General features: G+C 44.4%; 1 protein-coding gene across 2 annotated transcripts in view; it reads left to right on the forward strand.

Annotated features, from left to right (window-relative positions):
• LOC139446013 (sortilin-like) overlaps nt 1–18125 on the forward strand; it is a 62753-nt gene that overhangs the window by 34792 nt on the left and 9836 nt on the right. For both annotated transcript variants that reach the window (XM_071227279.1, XM_071227280.1), the window contains 10 exons: nt 123–225; nt 1825–1901; nt 2582–2861; nt 3173–3296; nt 7347–7421; nt 8003–8119; nt 11293–11419; nt 13144–13250; nt 15945–16056; nt 17841–17939. In XM_071227279.1, the coding sequence (XP_071083380.1) occupies nt 123–225; nt 1825–1901; nt 2582–2861; nt 3173–3296; nt 7347–7421; nt 8003–8119; nt 11293–11419; nt 13144–13250; nt 15945–16056; nt 17841–17939 (1221 nt within the window). The remainder of the gene's footprint in view (nt 1–122; nt 226–1824; nt 1902–2581; nt 2862–3172; nt 3297–7346; nt 7422–8002; nt 8120–11292; nt 11420–13143; nt 13251–15944; nt 16057–17840; nt 17940–18125) is intronic.

The following is an 18125-nucleotide window of genomic DNA, read 5'->3' on the forward strand; positions in this document are numbered from 1 at the left end:
ACATTGATACCACTTTATTTTGTTTTCCGACATCTTCATTAATCCACCCTAATTATATGCAACAGACTATGTCGGATTAACAGGACTTGACTGTATACAGGAATACCCTGCTGTGTTTCCAGGCTTGTCAGCTGCAGATCCACAACATCTTCAGCATCTCTAAAGGAGTCCGGGCCAAGCCACCAATCAGCACGGCGAATGCTCCTGGTCTTGTTCTAGTACATGGTTAGTGTCACCTATCTATTGTGTTGTCCTAGGAGTGGTGACCGCCTCCGTGGTCTAGAGGTAGAGCGTACTACTGGTCTTGTTCAAGTACATGGTTAGTGTCACCTATCTATTGTGTTGTCCTAGGAGTGGTGACCGCCTCCGTGGTCTAGAGGTAGAGCGTCCTCCTGGTCTTGTTCTAGTACATGGTTAGTGTCACCTATCTATTGTGTGGTCCTAGCAGTGGTGACCGCCTCCGTGGTCTAGAGGTAGAGCGTCCTCCTGGTCTTGTTCTAGTACATGGTTATTGTCACCTTTCTATTGTGTGGTCCTAGGAGTGGTGTCCGGCTCCGTGGTCTAGAGGTAGAGCGTACTCCTGGTCTTGTTCTAGTACATGGTTAGTGTCACCTTTCTATTGTGGGGTCCTAGGAGTGGGGACCGCCTCCATGGTCTAGAGGTAGAGCGTCCTCCTGGTCTTGTTCTAGTACATGGTTAGTGTCACCTTTCTATTGTGGGGTCCTAGGAGTGGTGTCCGCCTCCGTGGTCTAGAGGTAGAGCGTCCTCCTGGTCTTGTTCTAGTACATGGTTAGTGTCACCTTTCTATTGTGGGGACCGCCTCCGTGGTCTAAAGGTAGAGCATCTGCCGGGAGAGCGGAAGGTCTGGGGTTCGATCCCCGACCGCGTCATACCAAAAGACGTTAAAAGATGGTACTTGCTGTTACCCTGTCATGCGCTCAGCATTAAGGTGCTAAAACAAGGACTGGTCGGCTCGGAGTCAGTACACTGTGTCTGAGGGGGGTATTCATGTTAAACTGCGGCATGGTACCTCAGTGAGCTAGCACTATAAATCGGCATCAGTCCGGACTAGTACAAGCAGCCATACACACACGTGCATGCACGTCGCTATATAAGTGCAATAATCTTGGACGCGACGTTAAACCCAATTTCCCCTCAATCCTAGCAGTGGGGAAACCTTCGGGTATTGACACATCTCACCGAAAAACCTAGATTTGATTCGACAAGTTGGTTTGGTGTCTTCTGCCATTATATTCCACAAATGTTTGTTAGGCTACATAAAATGTAATTCAATTGCTTTTGTTTTGATACTTTTTAGTATGAACAGAGTACTAGTGCTGTTGATGTAATTTTAAGGCTAGTTGAAATAAAATTTGTCATCATCCGCTCACCCAAACAATTGTATGTCTAGGGAACTCTTGGTAAACATTATCCACCCAATCAAACAGAAGCATGCATTGTTTTTGAGCCATTTAAATGACTATTTTTGTAATTTTCTCATTGTCAGTCACAATTTCTGCTTGGTAGATTTCTTTTCCCCCTCTGACTGCAAGTAGGAAATGTTGATCTAGGCAAATAAAAACCTACACAAATAAGAAATATTGCCTTCATAATATGTCCTTTGGGTAAAGATGGCTTGGCACTCTGGAACCACTGGTTATGAGATACTGACACGCTGATTGGCTGATTTAGAAGTCCACCACGGATTACAGGGCAAATTGTTGTCCACCATGAGTTGGCCTGGGCCATGATATGGTTGTAATATTACACTGGTATTAGCTCACCGACTCATAGATTGATTGTGTCTCCTTTGGGGAATTGCAGCTCATGCTGCAGATGCTCTCCAGACAACATTGCCGAATATCTACATCACTACTGATGGAGGTTACAACTGGAGGAAGGTCAGTGTATAAGATATTGGAATGTATTATTTCTGATAAAAAAATAGTTTCAGATACAATTTTTGCCGATCCTTGCATTAAAATCCTGTAAAGTTATATCATTGGTTGTGTCTTGACCGAATCACCCATAGATTCCAAGAAAACGTTTGTACAGCTTAGTTTAAGAGAAAATACACAAGATAATCTTATTTCCTGTATTTTTTATCTCATATTTCGAATTTGTACTGACCAAGTTTCTCATCACCCGTTCGTTTGCTGGACTTCGCTTAAGGGGTACGATGTGAAAGAATTTCTATGCTTGGTATTCAAATTTTTAAAAAGATAAAAAAATATTGAATCTGCTAGAGGGGGGTGCGCATTATACATGGGTGCGCACTAAACTCAAGAAAATACGGTATTAGACAAATAAGAGAAAACTGAAATCCGGACCAGACAGGTTTTTTTTGTTTTTTTTGTTTTATGTCCATCAATGATCAGTTGTCCTCTTGGTTTCATATTGGACTAGTTGTCGACAGGGTGACCCATTATCACCCTATATATTTATTCTCAGTGCAGAAATACTAGCCAATATGATCTGTTCTGACAGAGACGTCAAAGGTATCCTGATGTTGATTGTTTTGCCAAAATACCTGGTCTAAGGACCAGATAGTTCGACCTAACACTGGTATTGTGCTCCACAGACACTGGATGGGCCCCACTACTACCAGATTACAGACAGTGGGGGGCTGCTGGTCGCTGTCTCAACCAAGCAGAGTATGCCCAAGCACATCAAGTTCTCAACAGACGAGGGCAACTGCTGGCATGACTACAAGTACACTGACGAGGATATCGTTTTCACGGGGCTCCTGACAGAACCCGGCGGCCGGTCCATGACCGTCTCCATCTGGGGCTATTCTAATGATCAGCAAAGGCAGTGGGTGGTCTACGTCATCAACTTCGCAGATGTCATTACTAAAAAATGTGAGAAGATTGCTGCATTCTGTACTTGCATTTAAGTCTATGATTAACTATGAATTATTGATAATCAAACCAACAACAAATATATTGTTTGTTGGTTTGTTGACAAACCAACCCAATATTCGGCTAAAATGACAAATGCTAAAAAAATGTGCTTGTATTTACTAGAAAATCGCCAATACTAAGATTCCAGACATAATCAAGTGGCCTGTTGGGGTTAACTAGATAGTGGCTCCTTTGATCCAGTCATCAGGGAAGAACTTTTTGTGCAACAAATTCATTTTGTAATTATTCCTAAGTGAACTGACTTTCAGGTACTGACACGGATTATGAGATATGGAAACCTCACAGTGAGATGAGACGCCATGAGAAAGAAGGGGTGGAAGGCTGTCTCCTGGGGCTGAAACAATCCTTCAAGAAGCTCAAAGCAGATTCCTGGTAGGTTCCTCACATCTCCACGTTAACTTGCAGCATGGGATCTCCAGGGATGTATCTAGGATAAGTGGGAAAAACTAATTGGAGAAAAAACATAAACCACGTCACACAACGCCACCCAATGCACCATACATTACGCCACGCACCATACACCACACACCATACGCCATGCCACGCCACGCACCATACACCCTGCCATGCTACGCTATGCACCATACACCACGCCACGCACCATACACCACACCACACACCATACATTACGCAACGCACCATACACCACGCCACACACCATACACCACGCACCATACACCACGCCACACACCATACACCACGCACCATACACCACACAACACCACGCACCATACATTACACCACGCCACGCCACACCACGCCACGCCACACCACGCACCATACACCACGCACCATACACCACGCCATGCACCATACACCACTCAACGCCACGCACCATACACCACGCAACGATCCATACATCACATCACGCACCATACACCACGCAATGCACCATACACCATGCAACGCCACGCCACGCACCATACACCACGCCACGCACCATACATCACGCCACGCCACGCACCATACACCACGCCACGCTACGCCACGCACCATACACCACGCCATGCCCCGCACCATACATCAAGCCACGCCACGCACCATACACCACGCACCATACACCACGCCATGCCACGCACCATACACCACGCACCATACACCACGCCACGCCACGCACCATACACCACGCACCATACACCACGCAACGATCCATACATCACATCACGCACCATACACCACGCAATGCACCATACACCATGCAACGCCACGCCACGCACCATACACCACGCCACGCACCATACATCACGCCACGCCACGCACCATACACCACGCCACGCTACGCCACGCACCATACACCACGCCATGCCCCGCACCATACATCAAGCCACGCCACGCACCATACACCACGCACCATACACCACGCCATGCCACGCACCATACACCACGCACCATACACCACGCCACGCCACGCACCATACACCACGCACCATACACCACGCACCATACACCATGCAACGCCATGCCACGCACCATACATCAAGCCACGCCATGCACCATACACCACGCACCATGCACCACGCCACGCCACGCACCATACACCACGCACCATACACCACGCACCATACACCATGCAACGCCATGCCACGCACCATACATCAAGCCACGCCATGCACCATACACCACGCACCATGCACCACGCCACGCCACGCCACGCACCATACACCACGCACCATACACCACGCACCATACACCACACCACACCACTCACCATACATTACACCACGCCACACCACGCCACGCCACGCCACGCCACACCACGCACCATACACCACGCACCATACACCGCGCACCATACACCACGCCATGCACCATACACCACGCAACGCCACGCACCATACACCACGCCACGCACCATACATCACATCACGAACCATACACCACGCAATGCACCATACACCATGCAACGCCACGCCACGCACCATACACCACGCCACGCACCATACATCACGCCACGCCACGCACCATACACCACACCACGCCACGCCACGCACCATACACCACGCCATGCCACGCACCATACATCAAGCCACGCCACGCACCATACACCACGCACCATACATCAAGCCACGCCACGCACCATACACCACGCACCATACGCCACGCCACGCCACGCACCATACACCACGCACCATACACCACGCCATGCCACGCACCATACACCACGCCATGCCACGCACCATACATCAAGCCACGCCACGCACCATACACCACGCACCATACACCACGCCACGCCACGCACCATACACCACGCCACGCCACGCACCATACACCACGCACCATACATCAAGCCACGCCACGCACCATACACCACGCACCATACATCACGCCACGCCACGCACCATACACCACGCCACACCACGCACCATACATCAAGCCACGCCACGCACCATACACCACGCACCATACACCACGCCACGCCACGCACCATACACCATGCACCATACATCAAGCCACGCCACGCACCATACACCACGCACCATACACCACGCCATGCCACGCACCATACATCAAGCCACGCCACGCACCATACACCACGCCATGCCACGCACCATACATCAAGCCACGCCACGCACCATACACCACGCACCATACGCCATGCCACGCCACGCACCATACACCACGCACCATACATCACGCCACGCCACGCACCATACACCACGCCACACCACGCACCATACATCAAGCCACGCCACGCACCATACACCACGCACCATACACCACGCCACGTCACGCACCATGCACCACGCACCATACATCAAGCCACGCCACGCACCATACACCACGCACCATACACCACGCACCATACACCACGCCATGCCACGCACCATACATCAAGCCACGCCACGCACCATACACCACGCACCATACGCCACGCCACGCCACGCACCATACACCACGCACCATACATCAAGCCACGCCACGCACCATACACCACGCACCATACGCCACGCCACGCCACGCACCATACACCATGCACCATACGCCACGCCACGCCACGCACCATACACCACGCCATGCCACGCACCATACATCAAGCCACGCCACGCACCATACACCACGCACCATACACCACACCACGCCACGCACCATACACCACGCACCATACATCAAGCCACGCCACGCACCATACGCCACGCCACGCCACGCACCATACACCACGCACCATACATCACGCCACGCCACGCACCATACACCACGCCACGCCACGCACCATACACCACGCACCATACATCACGCCACGCCACGCACCATACACCACGCACCATACACCACGCCACGCCACGCACCATACACCACGCCACGCACCATACATCAAGCCACGCCATGCACCATACATCACGCCATGCACCATACACCACGCCACGCCACGCCACGTACCATACACCACGCCACGCACCATACATCAAGCCACGCCACGCACCATACACCACGCACCATACATCACGCCATGCACCATACACCACGCCATGCCACGCACCATACACCACGCAACGCCACGCACCATACACCACGCAACGCACCATACACCACATCACGCACCATACACCACGCAATGCACCATACACCATGCAACGCCACGCCACGCCACGCACCATACACCACGCCACGCACCATACATCACGCCACGCCACGCCACGCCATGCCACGCACCATACGCCACGCCCCGCACCATACACCACGCCACGCACCATACACCACGCAACGCACCATACACCACATCACGCACCATACACCACGCAATGCACCATACACCATGCAACGCCACGCCACGCACCATACACCACGCCACGCACCATACATCACGCCACGCCACGCCACGCCACGCCACGCCACGCCACGCACCATACACCACGCCACGCCACGCACTATACACCATGCCACGCACCATACACCACACCACGCACCATACACCACGCACCATACACCACGCCATGCCACGCCACGCACCATACACCACGCCATGCCACGCCACGCACTATACACCACGCCACGCACCATACACCACGCACCATACACCACGCCACGTACCAAGCCACGGACAAGACTCAACCCAAAAGAGTACGAGAATCTGGACTTTACTCAGAAAGTGTTATTCCAAATATAACATTTGTTACATTTGACCACTTTCTAAATGGCATTGTGTGTTTATAGCTTTCAACCATGGGAGCCGTGCCAATTTAGACTTGTCAGAGGGGTACACAAAGTACGTGATCTAGACTACCAGTTGTCAGACTTTCATTTTTGTGGAAGCCTCTGTGGCTGAGTGGGTTAGATCGCTGACTTTGTGTGCTGACGATTAGGTGCCTCACTCTGGCAGTGTGGGTTCGAATCCCGGACAGAACTCAACCCAAAAGAGTATGAGATTCTGTACTTTACTCAGAAAGTGTTATCCCAAATATAACATTCGTTACGTTCTTTCAGGTGTCAAAATGGATATGAACATGATGTAGAGAAAACTGAAATGTCCTGCCGCTGTACAAGGGAGGATTATGAATGGTGAGTATCTCCCTTTGAAGCTAAAGTACCACTATCAGCTAACCACATCACTTTATGCTTACTGTGGTGGTCGGGTAGTCTAGTGGTTAAAGCGTTCGCTTGTCACGCCGAAGACCCAGGTTCGATTCCCGACATGGTTACAATGTGTGAAGTCCATTTCTGCTGATATTGCTGGAATATTGCTAAAAGCGGTCACTCACTCACTCACTCACTCACAACTGTATCATAATGATACTGTAAAAGTCCAGTTTCCACCCTTGCCGAACTAGGCTGCAAGATTCGGGGTCGAATAGGTCTTCAGCAACCAATGCTTGCCGTAAAAGGCGACTATGCTTGTCGTAAGAGGCGACTAACGATATTGGGTGGTCAGGCTCACTGACTTGGTTGAAGCATGTCATCGTATCCCAATTGCATGGATCGATGCTCATGATATCAATCACTGGATTGTCTGGTCCCGACTCGATTATTTACGAAGTGTCGCCATATGGCTGGAATATTGCTGAGTGCAGCGTTAAACAACAAACAAACAAACAACCACACACCGAAGCGCTTCTTGCACACCTGCCATGTTGGTGTTCCAGTGACTACAGTTTCTACCGGCCACCCTCAACTGATGACTGTGTGCGAGAACCAGGCTTCACGGGGAAGGAAGTTGATGTTTGTCTTCGGGGACATGAAGAAGTAATAATTACTGAAGGGTGAGATGTCATTCAATACTTTAAGGGAAATTCAAGAGAAGTTTTTAGTCACCACACGAAACAGATGGTGAATAACTCATGCAGCTGATGTATGTTTTTGATGTGGCTTCGATAGTGCTTTTACCGTATTCGACGTAATAAGCGCCCCGCTCTAATAAGCGCCCACGGCGATATTTGCTGATATATTGGCTAGTAAACAATCCCAATTAGCATCCCTTCCGATTGATCAATGTACACAAGACTTATTTATTCAGGTTTAATACGCACTCATGTGTTATATGCACCCTTGATTATGGGCAATTAAATTCTGGAAAAATATATCTGTCGTATATAAACATTTCAGGCTGTCAGCATAAACCATGAAATTTATCCTTTAACTCTGTTTTTTTCACCAAAATAATATTCTAATAAGAGCCCCCTATTTCCAAATTTGAGAGCGCCCTGGACGCTTATTACGTCGAATACGGTATACTGTAATATTGCACATACTGTAAATCTTGATATTAACGCGAGCATGAATTAAATGCAAAAAATGCCAGTGGTCTTTGCTCGCATTGTTAAACATCGCATTTATATCAACAATAAGTCATTTTGGATAGCAGAAATACCAACTTAGACATACGCTGAAAACAAACAACTATGTATTCCACATCACTGTTTATTGAGCAGCACTTGTAACAAGTATATATACAATGTCATTTAAAGACTAATTATATCCTGTGAATTGTCACTGCTGGGTTCAAGACAAGCATTCTACTCACTCATTTCATCACTGATCACACCTGCAAGTCCAGACAGACGCCACCCAACATGGTGTCTTTGCTCTTTGCGACTGCATCAAAGGCCGACACGAGCCAGCGCTCACGTATTGTTTTAGCTGAATACAAAACTATGGTATATGACTTGATTGACATTTGCTATAAAGTTTTTTCCATCGCCAGTGTTTCCCGACTGCAATTGAACTCTTATATCCTCCTCACTCATCGTCTGTGTCAATGAACATGTCGATAGTTCCATGCATTGTGTATGGCAAATATGATTTCAAGACTATTGTGTTGACTTGTACATATGATCATGATAATATCAGGAATTTTATTAAATTTCTTTTGGAAGATAATTTTAAATGTTAATGGCTACCTACAATATTGGCTTTACTTCTTGAGTTTACCATTGGTGACCTAGAAAATGGATTTGTAGCCATATGGCACTTTAGTGAAAAATTAAACTTTGAGGCATGCTGATGTGATACAGTTGTGATGTTGCTGGTATACAAACCTAGTGTATATCTTTCATACAGCTTTGATTCAGCTGTGATATTGCTGCTATATTGCAGCAATAAGTTTGATGACATAGCTACATGTATGATATGGATATGATATTGATGACTTAGCTATGATATGGATATGATATTGATGACATAGCTACATGTATGATATGGATATGATATTGATGACTTAGCTATGATACAGCTATGATATGGATATGATATTGATGACATAGCTACATGTATGATATGGATATGATATTGATGACTTAGCTACATGTATGATATGGATATGATATTGATGACATAGCTACATGTATGATATGGATATGATATTGATGACTTAGCTACATGTATGATATGGATATGATGTTGATGACTTATCTATGATATGGATGTGATATTGATGACATAGCTACATGTATGATATGGATATGATATTGATGACTTAGCTACATGTATGATATGGATATGATATTGATGACTTAGCTACATGTATGATATGGATATGATGTTGATGACTTATCTATGATATGGATGTGATATTGATGACTTAGCTACATGTATGATATGGATATGATATTGATGACTTAGCTACATGTATGATATGGATATGATATTGATGACTTAGCTATGATATGGATGTGATATTGATGACATAGCTTTGATATAGATATGATATTGATGACAAAGCTACGAGGGGTGTTCATTAAAGATTTCCCCTGACCCACTTCCGATGGACCTAGTGGTATGAAACTTGGCATAGGTATTAGTCTTTCTCCACATAGGAACCGCCAAGAGTTACACACTTCTCCCATCGTTTAATGCAACTATGAAGACCTCGCTTGTAAAAGCCCTCATTTTGTGTCTCAAACCAGGACTTGACTTCAGAAATCAGTGTTTCATCATCTGTGAAACGTTTTCCCTTCAAAAATGACTTCATGGTTGGAAAGAGGTGGAAGTCAGATGGTGCAAGGTCAGGAGAGTAAGGAGGATGTGGAAGGATTTCATAGCCACAGGACCGCGCTTCTGTCTGGGCAACATGAGAGTTGTGTACTGGAGCATTGTCTTGCAGGAGACGGACACCCTTGGTCAGCATGCCAAGCTCCTGTAATTGTGGTACCCTTTGCCAAGAAATCCATCATCACTACTCCGTGCTGGTCCCCAAACACCGTGAGCATGACCTTGCCTGCAGAGGGTTGGACACGTGCCTTCTTTGGGGGTGGTGACTCCACATGCTTCCATTGCATTGACTGAACTTTAGTCTCAGGATCATAGTGATGGACCCATGTTTCATCCTGTGTGATAAGTCTTTTAAAAAGGTTTGCCTCGTTTTTTTTGGCACATGTCCAAAAGATTCTTTGAGCAATTGACTGATTCCTGCTTTTGGAAAGGTGTGAGCAACCTGGGAATCCATCGTGCAGACACCTTATGCATGTTCAAATTGTCATGGAACATTTTTTCCACAGACCCTACACTGATCTTAAAATATAAATACCTAATCACTGCTTGGTATTCTACTGGCTCCATTGTCACACCCTACTCGATCATAACACCTGTAAAAGTGGTAAGATTAATAGTCCGGTGCTGCAAATTCAGACATAACCCATAGATACATGTGTCATTACACATGTGAAATTTCAACCAAATATGATAACCCTAAGTGGGTCAGGGGAAATCTTTAATGAACACCCCTCGAATGATATAGATGTGATATTGATGACATAGCTATGATATAGATGTGATATTAATGACATAGCTATGATACAGCTGTGATATGGATGTGACATTGATACAATGATAGTATAGCTATACAGGTGTGATATGGTTATTGTGTGGCTGCATTATAGGTGACTAGCAATGACTACTATATAAACCTCTCTGAATCCTCCCCTTTCCTCCATGCCAGATACCGGAAGATCCCTGGAGACGTATGTACAGGTGGTGTGACATTCATTGGAAAGAAAATTAACATGACAGCCATGTGCAGTGTTGGATCCAAGATGTTAGTCATGGAGATGGAAGCACCTGTACAAGTAAGCCTGAATATACTATACCCTGGCTCACTGACACATGGGGCAGGAACTAGGGCTGGGACGGGTACCTCGGGTACTCGGGTCGGGTGGGTACTAAGTAGGACCCGGGTACCCACAGGACCACCCGGACCGGTGGTTAGTCACGTGATATGTTGTTTCAGGACAAAAATTCACAATATAACTACATGGAGACACGACAATTTTAAGTCTCTAATGTTCACATTTCTTCATGACTATGAACGCGTTCCTTCTGACTTTTATATGTTTGAACAAAGCTGAAACGTCAGTCAACTTCAGTGTATGCATGACCACATCGTTTTATACGTGTATCTAAATACATTCTGCCAGAGCTACTGTCAAACTATTCCCAATCGGACATTGTGTACCTATCTCTTGACGCCAACAGCGAGTACCCGGGTAGGGTCGGGTAATAGGGGTGTGGGTACCCGGGTAGTAAAATTGGAATCGTCCCAGCCCTATGAGGAATTTAACATTTTCAATGTGGCATTTTTTATGCAACATATAATTAGTCATTTCTAGCTTCTGCTATAACACCCGACCCATGAAGATCCGGGGTAGAATTGGTCTTCAGCAACCAATGCTTGCCGTAAAAGGTGAATATGCTTGTCGTAAGAGGCGACTAACAGGAGCGGGTGGTCAGGCTCACTGACTTGGTTGATGCATGTGATCGATCCCAATTGCGTGGATCGAGGCTCATGATATCAATCACTGGATTGTCTGGTCAAGACTTGATTATTTACAGACCGCCGTCATATAGCTGGAATATTGCTGAGTGCGGTGTAAACAACAAACAATCAATCTATAAGAGCCAACAAAGATGAGGATCAGGGGAATACAGTGTCTGACCAAGCTGATAGGGCAGCATTGTACAGTGGCACCTTGGTCCGTACAGGTTACAGATTTTTAAAATGGTGTACACCTTAGATAACAACATGTATGGAACAATTTGCATTTGTTAACCAAAGATTAGTCAATTAGTTGTTATTTGTCATTAAAGACGTTGGATACCATGGTTCATGCGCATACCGGACACGCATGGAAAGGCGAGTATTTGTAATGCGGTTATGTCCCTTGACTCGCGGCTAATTGCATAAGAACTCATAGAAATGTAAATTTGGGCAAGAATTACCTCCCCTGATTCATTATTTTAGGGGCATGCTGTGTTGATTGAAAATAATTTGAATATCCTCTGGTAACATGTTGTTTTTATGTTATAATTTTCTTTTACAATGAATAAACATTAGAAATAAGCCAGTTTGAAAAATACCTTGATTTTGTCAAATGCTTTTTTGACTGATGAATCATTTTTTTTTTTAAAATGTGTTTTTTTAAAGTCAAATGATGTGTGAAATTAAAAATGTTTTGACTTGAATTTTCATTTTTCTGTTTTGTGTCATATCAATACTGTAATATGTCTATTTAAAAACACTCATTTAATAATCAAACTTTAAAATGACCATTTTATTGGCAAAATGATTTTATCATCCGGTGCCTCTAGATGGCGTAATTTGATTCAGGACAAATTTTCCTACAAAATGATACCAAATATACTATATACTATTATATATAATTTTTTGTTTTTTTGTATGCAACCTCTTTAAGACATGTCGCACTGCCCTGAATCTATGTTTTAACTATCCAAGCGTTTTTATTTACAGGCTTCAGTGAAAACTAAAATAAACTCCTCCACTGTTGTGTTGCAGAAAGCAGATCACTCAGTTGTCTTTGGGGCTATAATCACCGTGGTAGTCATCCTCATTGCTGCTGTCTCAGGCTACTTCTTATACAAAATGTACCTTCTTCAAAAACAGTAAGTGGCAGAACTTTCTTGCAATTATATTCTTCTGGTATCTTGCCAATGTTGAAATGTTGTATGTAAGATCCCAGCAATGATATATAAAAAGAGTGCTTTGCAGCACACTCACATGTAGGATTTGGAAATCCTTTTGAACAAGGGAAGTGTTAACCTCAGAGTGTGAGTGAGTGAGTTTGGTTTTAGGCCGCCTTTAGCAATATTGCAGCAATATCACGGCGGGGGACACCAGAAATGGGCTTCACACATTGTACCCATGTCGGGAATCAAACCCGGGTCTTCGGCGTGACGAGCGAACGCTTTAACCACTGGGCTACCCGACTGCCCCTTTAACCTCAGAAGTTGAATCATGTACAGATATGTATTATAGTGTTGAGGATGAGGATGTCTGTTTAAGAACTTACTTTGCTTTTCATGTGTTGTCTTGTGTACCCTCCTTTGTCCTTTTTGAACTATTATTCCAGAAAAACACATTTTAACTTTTTTTTTTGCTGTATATAAAATCATTCACAGATGTTACTTAATATTGCTGAAAGAAATTCAGTACAATTTCAACATCGCCAGCAGGGCAAAATGATTATTCGGACAGACTATCAGAGTGAGTGAGTGAGTATGGTTTTACGCCGCTTTTAGCATTATTCCAGCAATATCACAGCGGGGGGGACACCAGAAATGGGCTTCACACATTGTACCCATGTTGGGAATCGAACCCGGGTCTTCTGCGTGACGAGCGAACGCTTTAACCACTAGCTACCCGACTACCCCCAAACTATCAGAAGTTAATGTATGTAGTGATTAATTTTGTATGCTGCAAGGGGCTGACCTTTTAACATTCTTGCGGATGCAGCTGCGATTGTTTAGAAAAAGGTCATCTGTTCCTGAAAATGTTGGGGAATAATATTTTTTCCACAGGTTTGTAAAAATGCTCTGTGTTTTTTTTTGTTACAAAAAAATGGTTTGGCTGCTCCTTTCAAAGAAAAACATTGTTGTCTTGAAGCGCTGAATTGAAAACTATTCTGTCTCAGACTGAATTCACAGGCCCCAACACAAGAATAATTAAATGGTTAATTTCTAGAAATATGATATGTGTAAAACTGAAGTGTATTCATCATCTTGGACTTGCTAGCAAAGATTTTGTTTGTTTGTTTGTTGTTTAACGCCACACTCAGCAATATTCCAGCTATATGACAATGGTCTGTAAATTATCAAGTCTGGACTAGACAATCAAGTGATTGACATTATGAGCATCGATCTACGCAATTGGGATACGATGCCATGACTACCCGATCCCTCTAGTCACCTTTTTTGCAAGGATGCTGAAGGCCTATTCTAACCCAAATCTGCACGTTTTCTAGCAGAGGTGTAGACTTTAGATTGAGGTGAAACTTTGGATGGATGTTACCTTGTTTGTCTTGCAGCTGCAGCATCTACAGATTCCTTGAGTTTTATTTCTGCTACATTGATTCCAGTTGCTTGTGAGCACTGAAAACTTCTGTTGACCCTCCGTTTAATCCCCTGGCGGTACATGTCTGTCCCTGTGGTGATCCCAGATTAGAATTGGTCCCCAGCAACATGCTTGTCGTGAGAGGCGATGCATCTTCCCGAGGCAAGAGAGTTAACTGACTATAAAAGTCCAGTTTCCACCTTTGCCGAACTAGGCTGGTATTGTGGAGTTACATTTTGGCTGGACTAATGAGTCTATGCATAGTCCAAAATCGAAATCCGGTTCGTGAACTGTCGTGCAGATTTCGGTTGATTGCAGGATTTGCAAAGCATGTGCACTGCCAACTCGTTGTCAGCAGATATTTTCCAAATCTTTTCATGTTTTTAATCAAGGTGCTCAAGTGATTTGATGCATTTCTCAATGTAAGACCCGTTTTATCACAATATAGATCTTGATTATCGATCAGATTGTCCTGACTGGGCGCCACCATTTTGTGTGAAGCAAACGCAAGTGATACGCGATGTGGAATCTCATTGGTCCATTGGAGAGGCTTAGAAGGGACATAACTGGTAATAGCCACTGGTGGCGCTACAATCGAGCCCAGTAATTCCAGCCTAGTTCGGCAAGGGTGGAAACTGGACTTTTAAAGTCAGTTAACTCTCTTGCCTCGGGAAGATGTCAGAATCTGGCTTCCCTTCTGTCAGTCTCAGGAAGATGGAGGCGATGTTAAGGATCCAGGGATGTAGTCACAATTTTATACTTCCCCAGACAGGCAAATTGGGAAAAAAATTGTTATTTTGTTCAACATTGGGAATTTTAAAAGTACTTATTATTTTTTTATGTTATATGTATATTAATATAAATTGGGAAACTTTTAATTCCATTTTGGGAATTTTTAATGACATGTACTGCTGACTTGGGTCCGAATATCAGGTCTAGATAAATCCCTGGCATCAGATGGTGAGGCTCAGCGACTTGGTTCACTGCATGAATCCAGACTGCTTGGATCGATTCTCATAATATCTATCACTGGATTGTCTGGATCAGACCTGATTATTTGCAGGCTGCCGTCATATGGATGAAATATTGCTCAGTGCAGCATTAAACAGCAAACAAAACTAACAAACATAAAATCAAACCTATTAATCCCTGGCCCATTATTTGCACAGGCAATGTATGACTTGACACACAAGTGTGGAGCGCTGATGTTCTGTGACTGCAAGGTAATAATCTTGTTTGTGTTACAGTAAAGTGGTGTATCGCTACTCTATGCTGAATCAGACGGAAGGTGATGACTACGCCAATGAGCTGGAGAATGCTCTCACACAACAAACATTATATGAAGATTCTGATGATGAGGTATGTCACTCACAAGTCTGTGAAGAGTTAACTTATTATCTTGAATGTACTATAGAACTCTAGGCAGAGCTCCAGATAAGCTGTGTATCTGTGTAAAATACGCATCAGAAATGCAGAAATATGCAGTAAAATTAAATCCAAGCGTATCAAATACGCAACGAACATTACAGATATGCTACAAGAATAAAACTTGTGCGTATCATCAAAATATTGTGAAGTAATCCTGCGTATTCGATTAGCAAATCAGCAACTTATTTTGAAATTATAAACGGGCATTCCGTCAACCTTGCCAAACTCCACGATGACAGTTACATCATGATCATTTGCCATCACACTTTCTTGTGGAAGTATCGTGGTATATTTGAGTACTATAAAGCTCTCAAACCCACACGACACCAGTTTGCAGGGACTAGATGAATAGTGTTTTTAAATATTTAACTTAAATACCCATATGTGTAAAAACTAGTGGTTAACAGAAATTTGAATACCCAGATAGAATTACTGATACCCAATGATTTTAAAATGCATGGGTAAAATACCCACAACACCAAAAGCTTATCAGGAGCTCTGTCTAGGTATGCATACAATCTGCAACTTTAGCCACTTAAGCCTGAAACCTGAATCAAGTAAAATTCAGTCTAGTAAGCAAAGAGTAGAGGCAATTTATGGATAACAACTTCTTTATTTACTGAAAAGGTGACGTTTTGGTATAGATGCTTATACCGTTGTCAAGCAAGGATGGTATAAGGATCTATACCAAGACGTCGCCTTTACAGTAAATAAAGAAGTTGTTATCCATAAACTGTCTCTTCTTCGTCATCTGTCAACTTCAAAGTAATGCCTATCAAACAATAGTAAGCACAGCTATAACAGTTCAGGTTAGTAGAACCATGTGATAGTTCTGGCACTTTTTAGCTCACCTGACTGAAAGCCAAGTGAGCATATGCCATGGCCTGTTTGTCTGGCGTCTGGCAAAATGTCATGAGTGTGAGTGAGTGAGTTGGGTTTAACGCCACTTTTAACACTATTCCAGTTATATCGCGGCGTGTCAGCTTAATGTGGGAGGAAAGACTGAAGTGATGCAGGTGTCAGGCTTTTACCACTTCGGTGAAACCCACGAGCATGGGTATGGTGCTAACAAACCTAGAAACATAATCAGGGTGAACCGGGATTCGAACCCACAATCCTAGGTTTCTGGCGTGCCCAAGGGACGCAACTCTGCAACGAATCACAGTGCCTAGACGACTGGGCCACCCAAGCCCCCCCAAATATCATGAAATTTGGTACAGGAGTAGTTAGTTACGGGGCTCAACATATATCATCTATATGTTCCAGGGTTGTTCTGTTTTGTGATATTTTAAATTTTGACCTTGATTTGGACCTTTGAAACTTAAGGTCCTTGTTACTCGGCCTTTTTTGTTCAAAATGTAATAAACGTTGAAATATGTGTATAGTGGAGCTCAATACACATGTTCCATTTTTATGCGATATTTTCAAATTTGACCTCTATCTGACCTTTGCACTTTGACCATACTCCAGGGTTCTCTCAAAATGCATTGTAACCATCGTCTCTTCACAAACCACTTGACAAATAAATCTGAAACTGCACTTGCTTGTTTCCACCAGTCATGACATTGGAACTTGTTCAAAATGTTTAAATCTGATTTACAGCGTTTACCCATATTGTAAATGCTATATAGGCTGTTTTAAGCTGTTGGCTATATGTCAAGGTGAGGTACAGCTTGGTGCAGTTGATGTAATTCTCACGCATCTCGGTTTTCTAGGCCCTTCCTCATGGGTCAGCTATGCAGAAGGGGTCAGCCAACAGGACCACGACCAGAACAAAGTCTAAAGTGAAGTCCTTCCATGATGATTCTGATGATGTAAGTAAAGCAGTTTGCCTGCACTAAAGGGAAAATCATACACTGTACTTTATATATGTACAGTTTGCCTGCTCTAAAAGTAAATCATACACTGTACATATTATATGTACAGTTTGCCTGCTCTAAAAGAATATGATACACTGTACATAATATATGTACAGTTTGCCTGCTCTAAAAGAATATGAT

Source organism: Haliotis cracherodii, unplaced genomic scaffold, assembly GCF_022045235.1.
Source record: "Haliotis cracherodii isolate W230 unplaced genomic scaffold, xgHalCrac1.p SCAF_6, whole genome shotgun sequence".
NCBI classification, from domain to species: Eukaryota; Metazoa; Mollusca; class Gastropoda; order Lepetellida; family Haliotidae; genus Haliotis; species Haliotis cracherodii.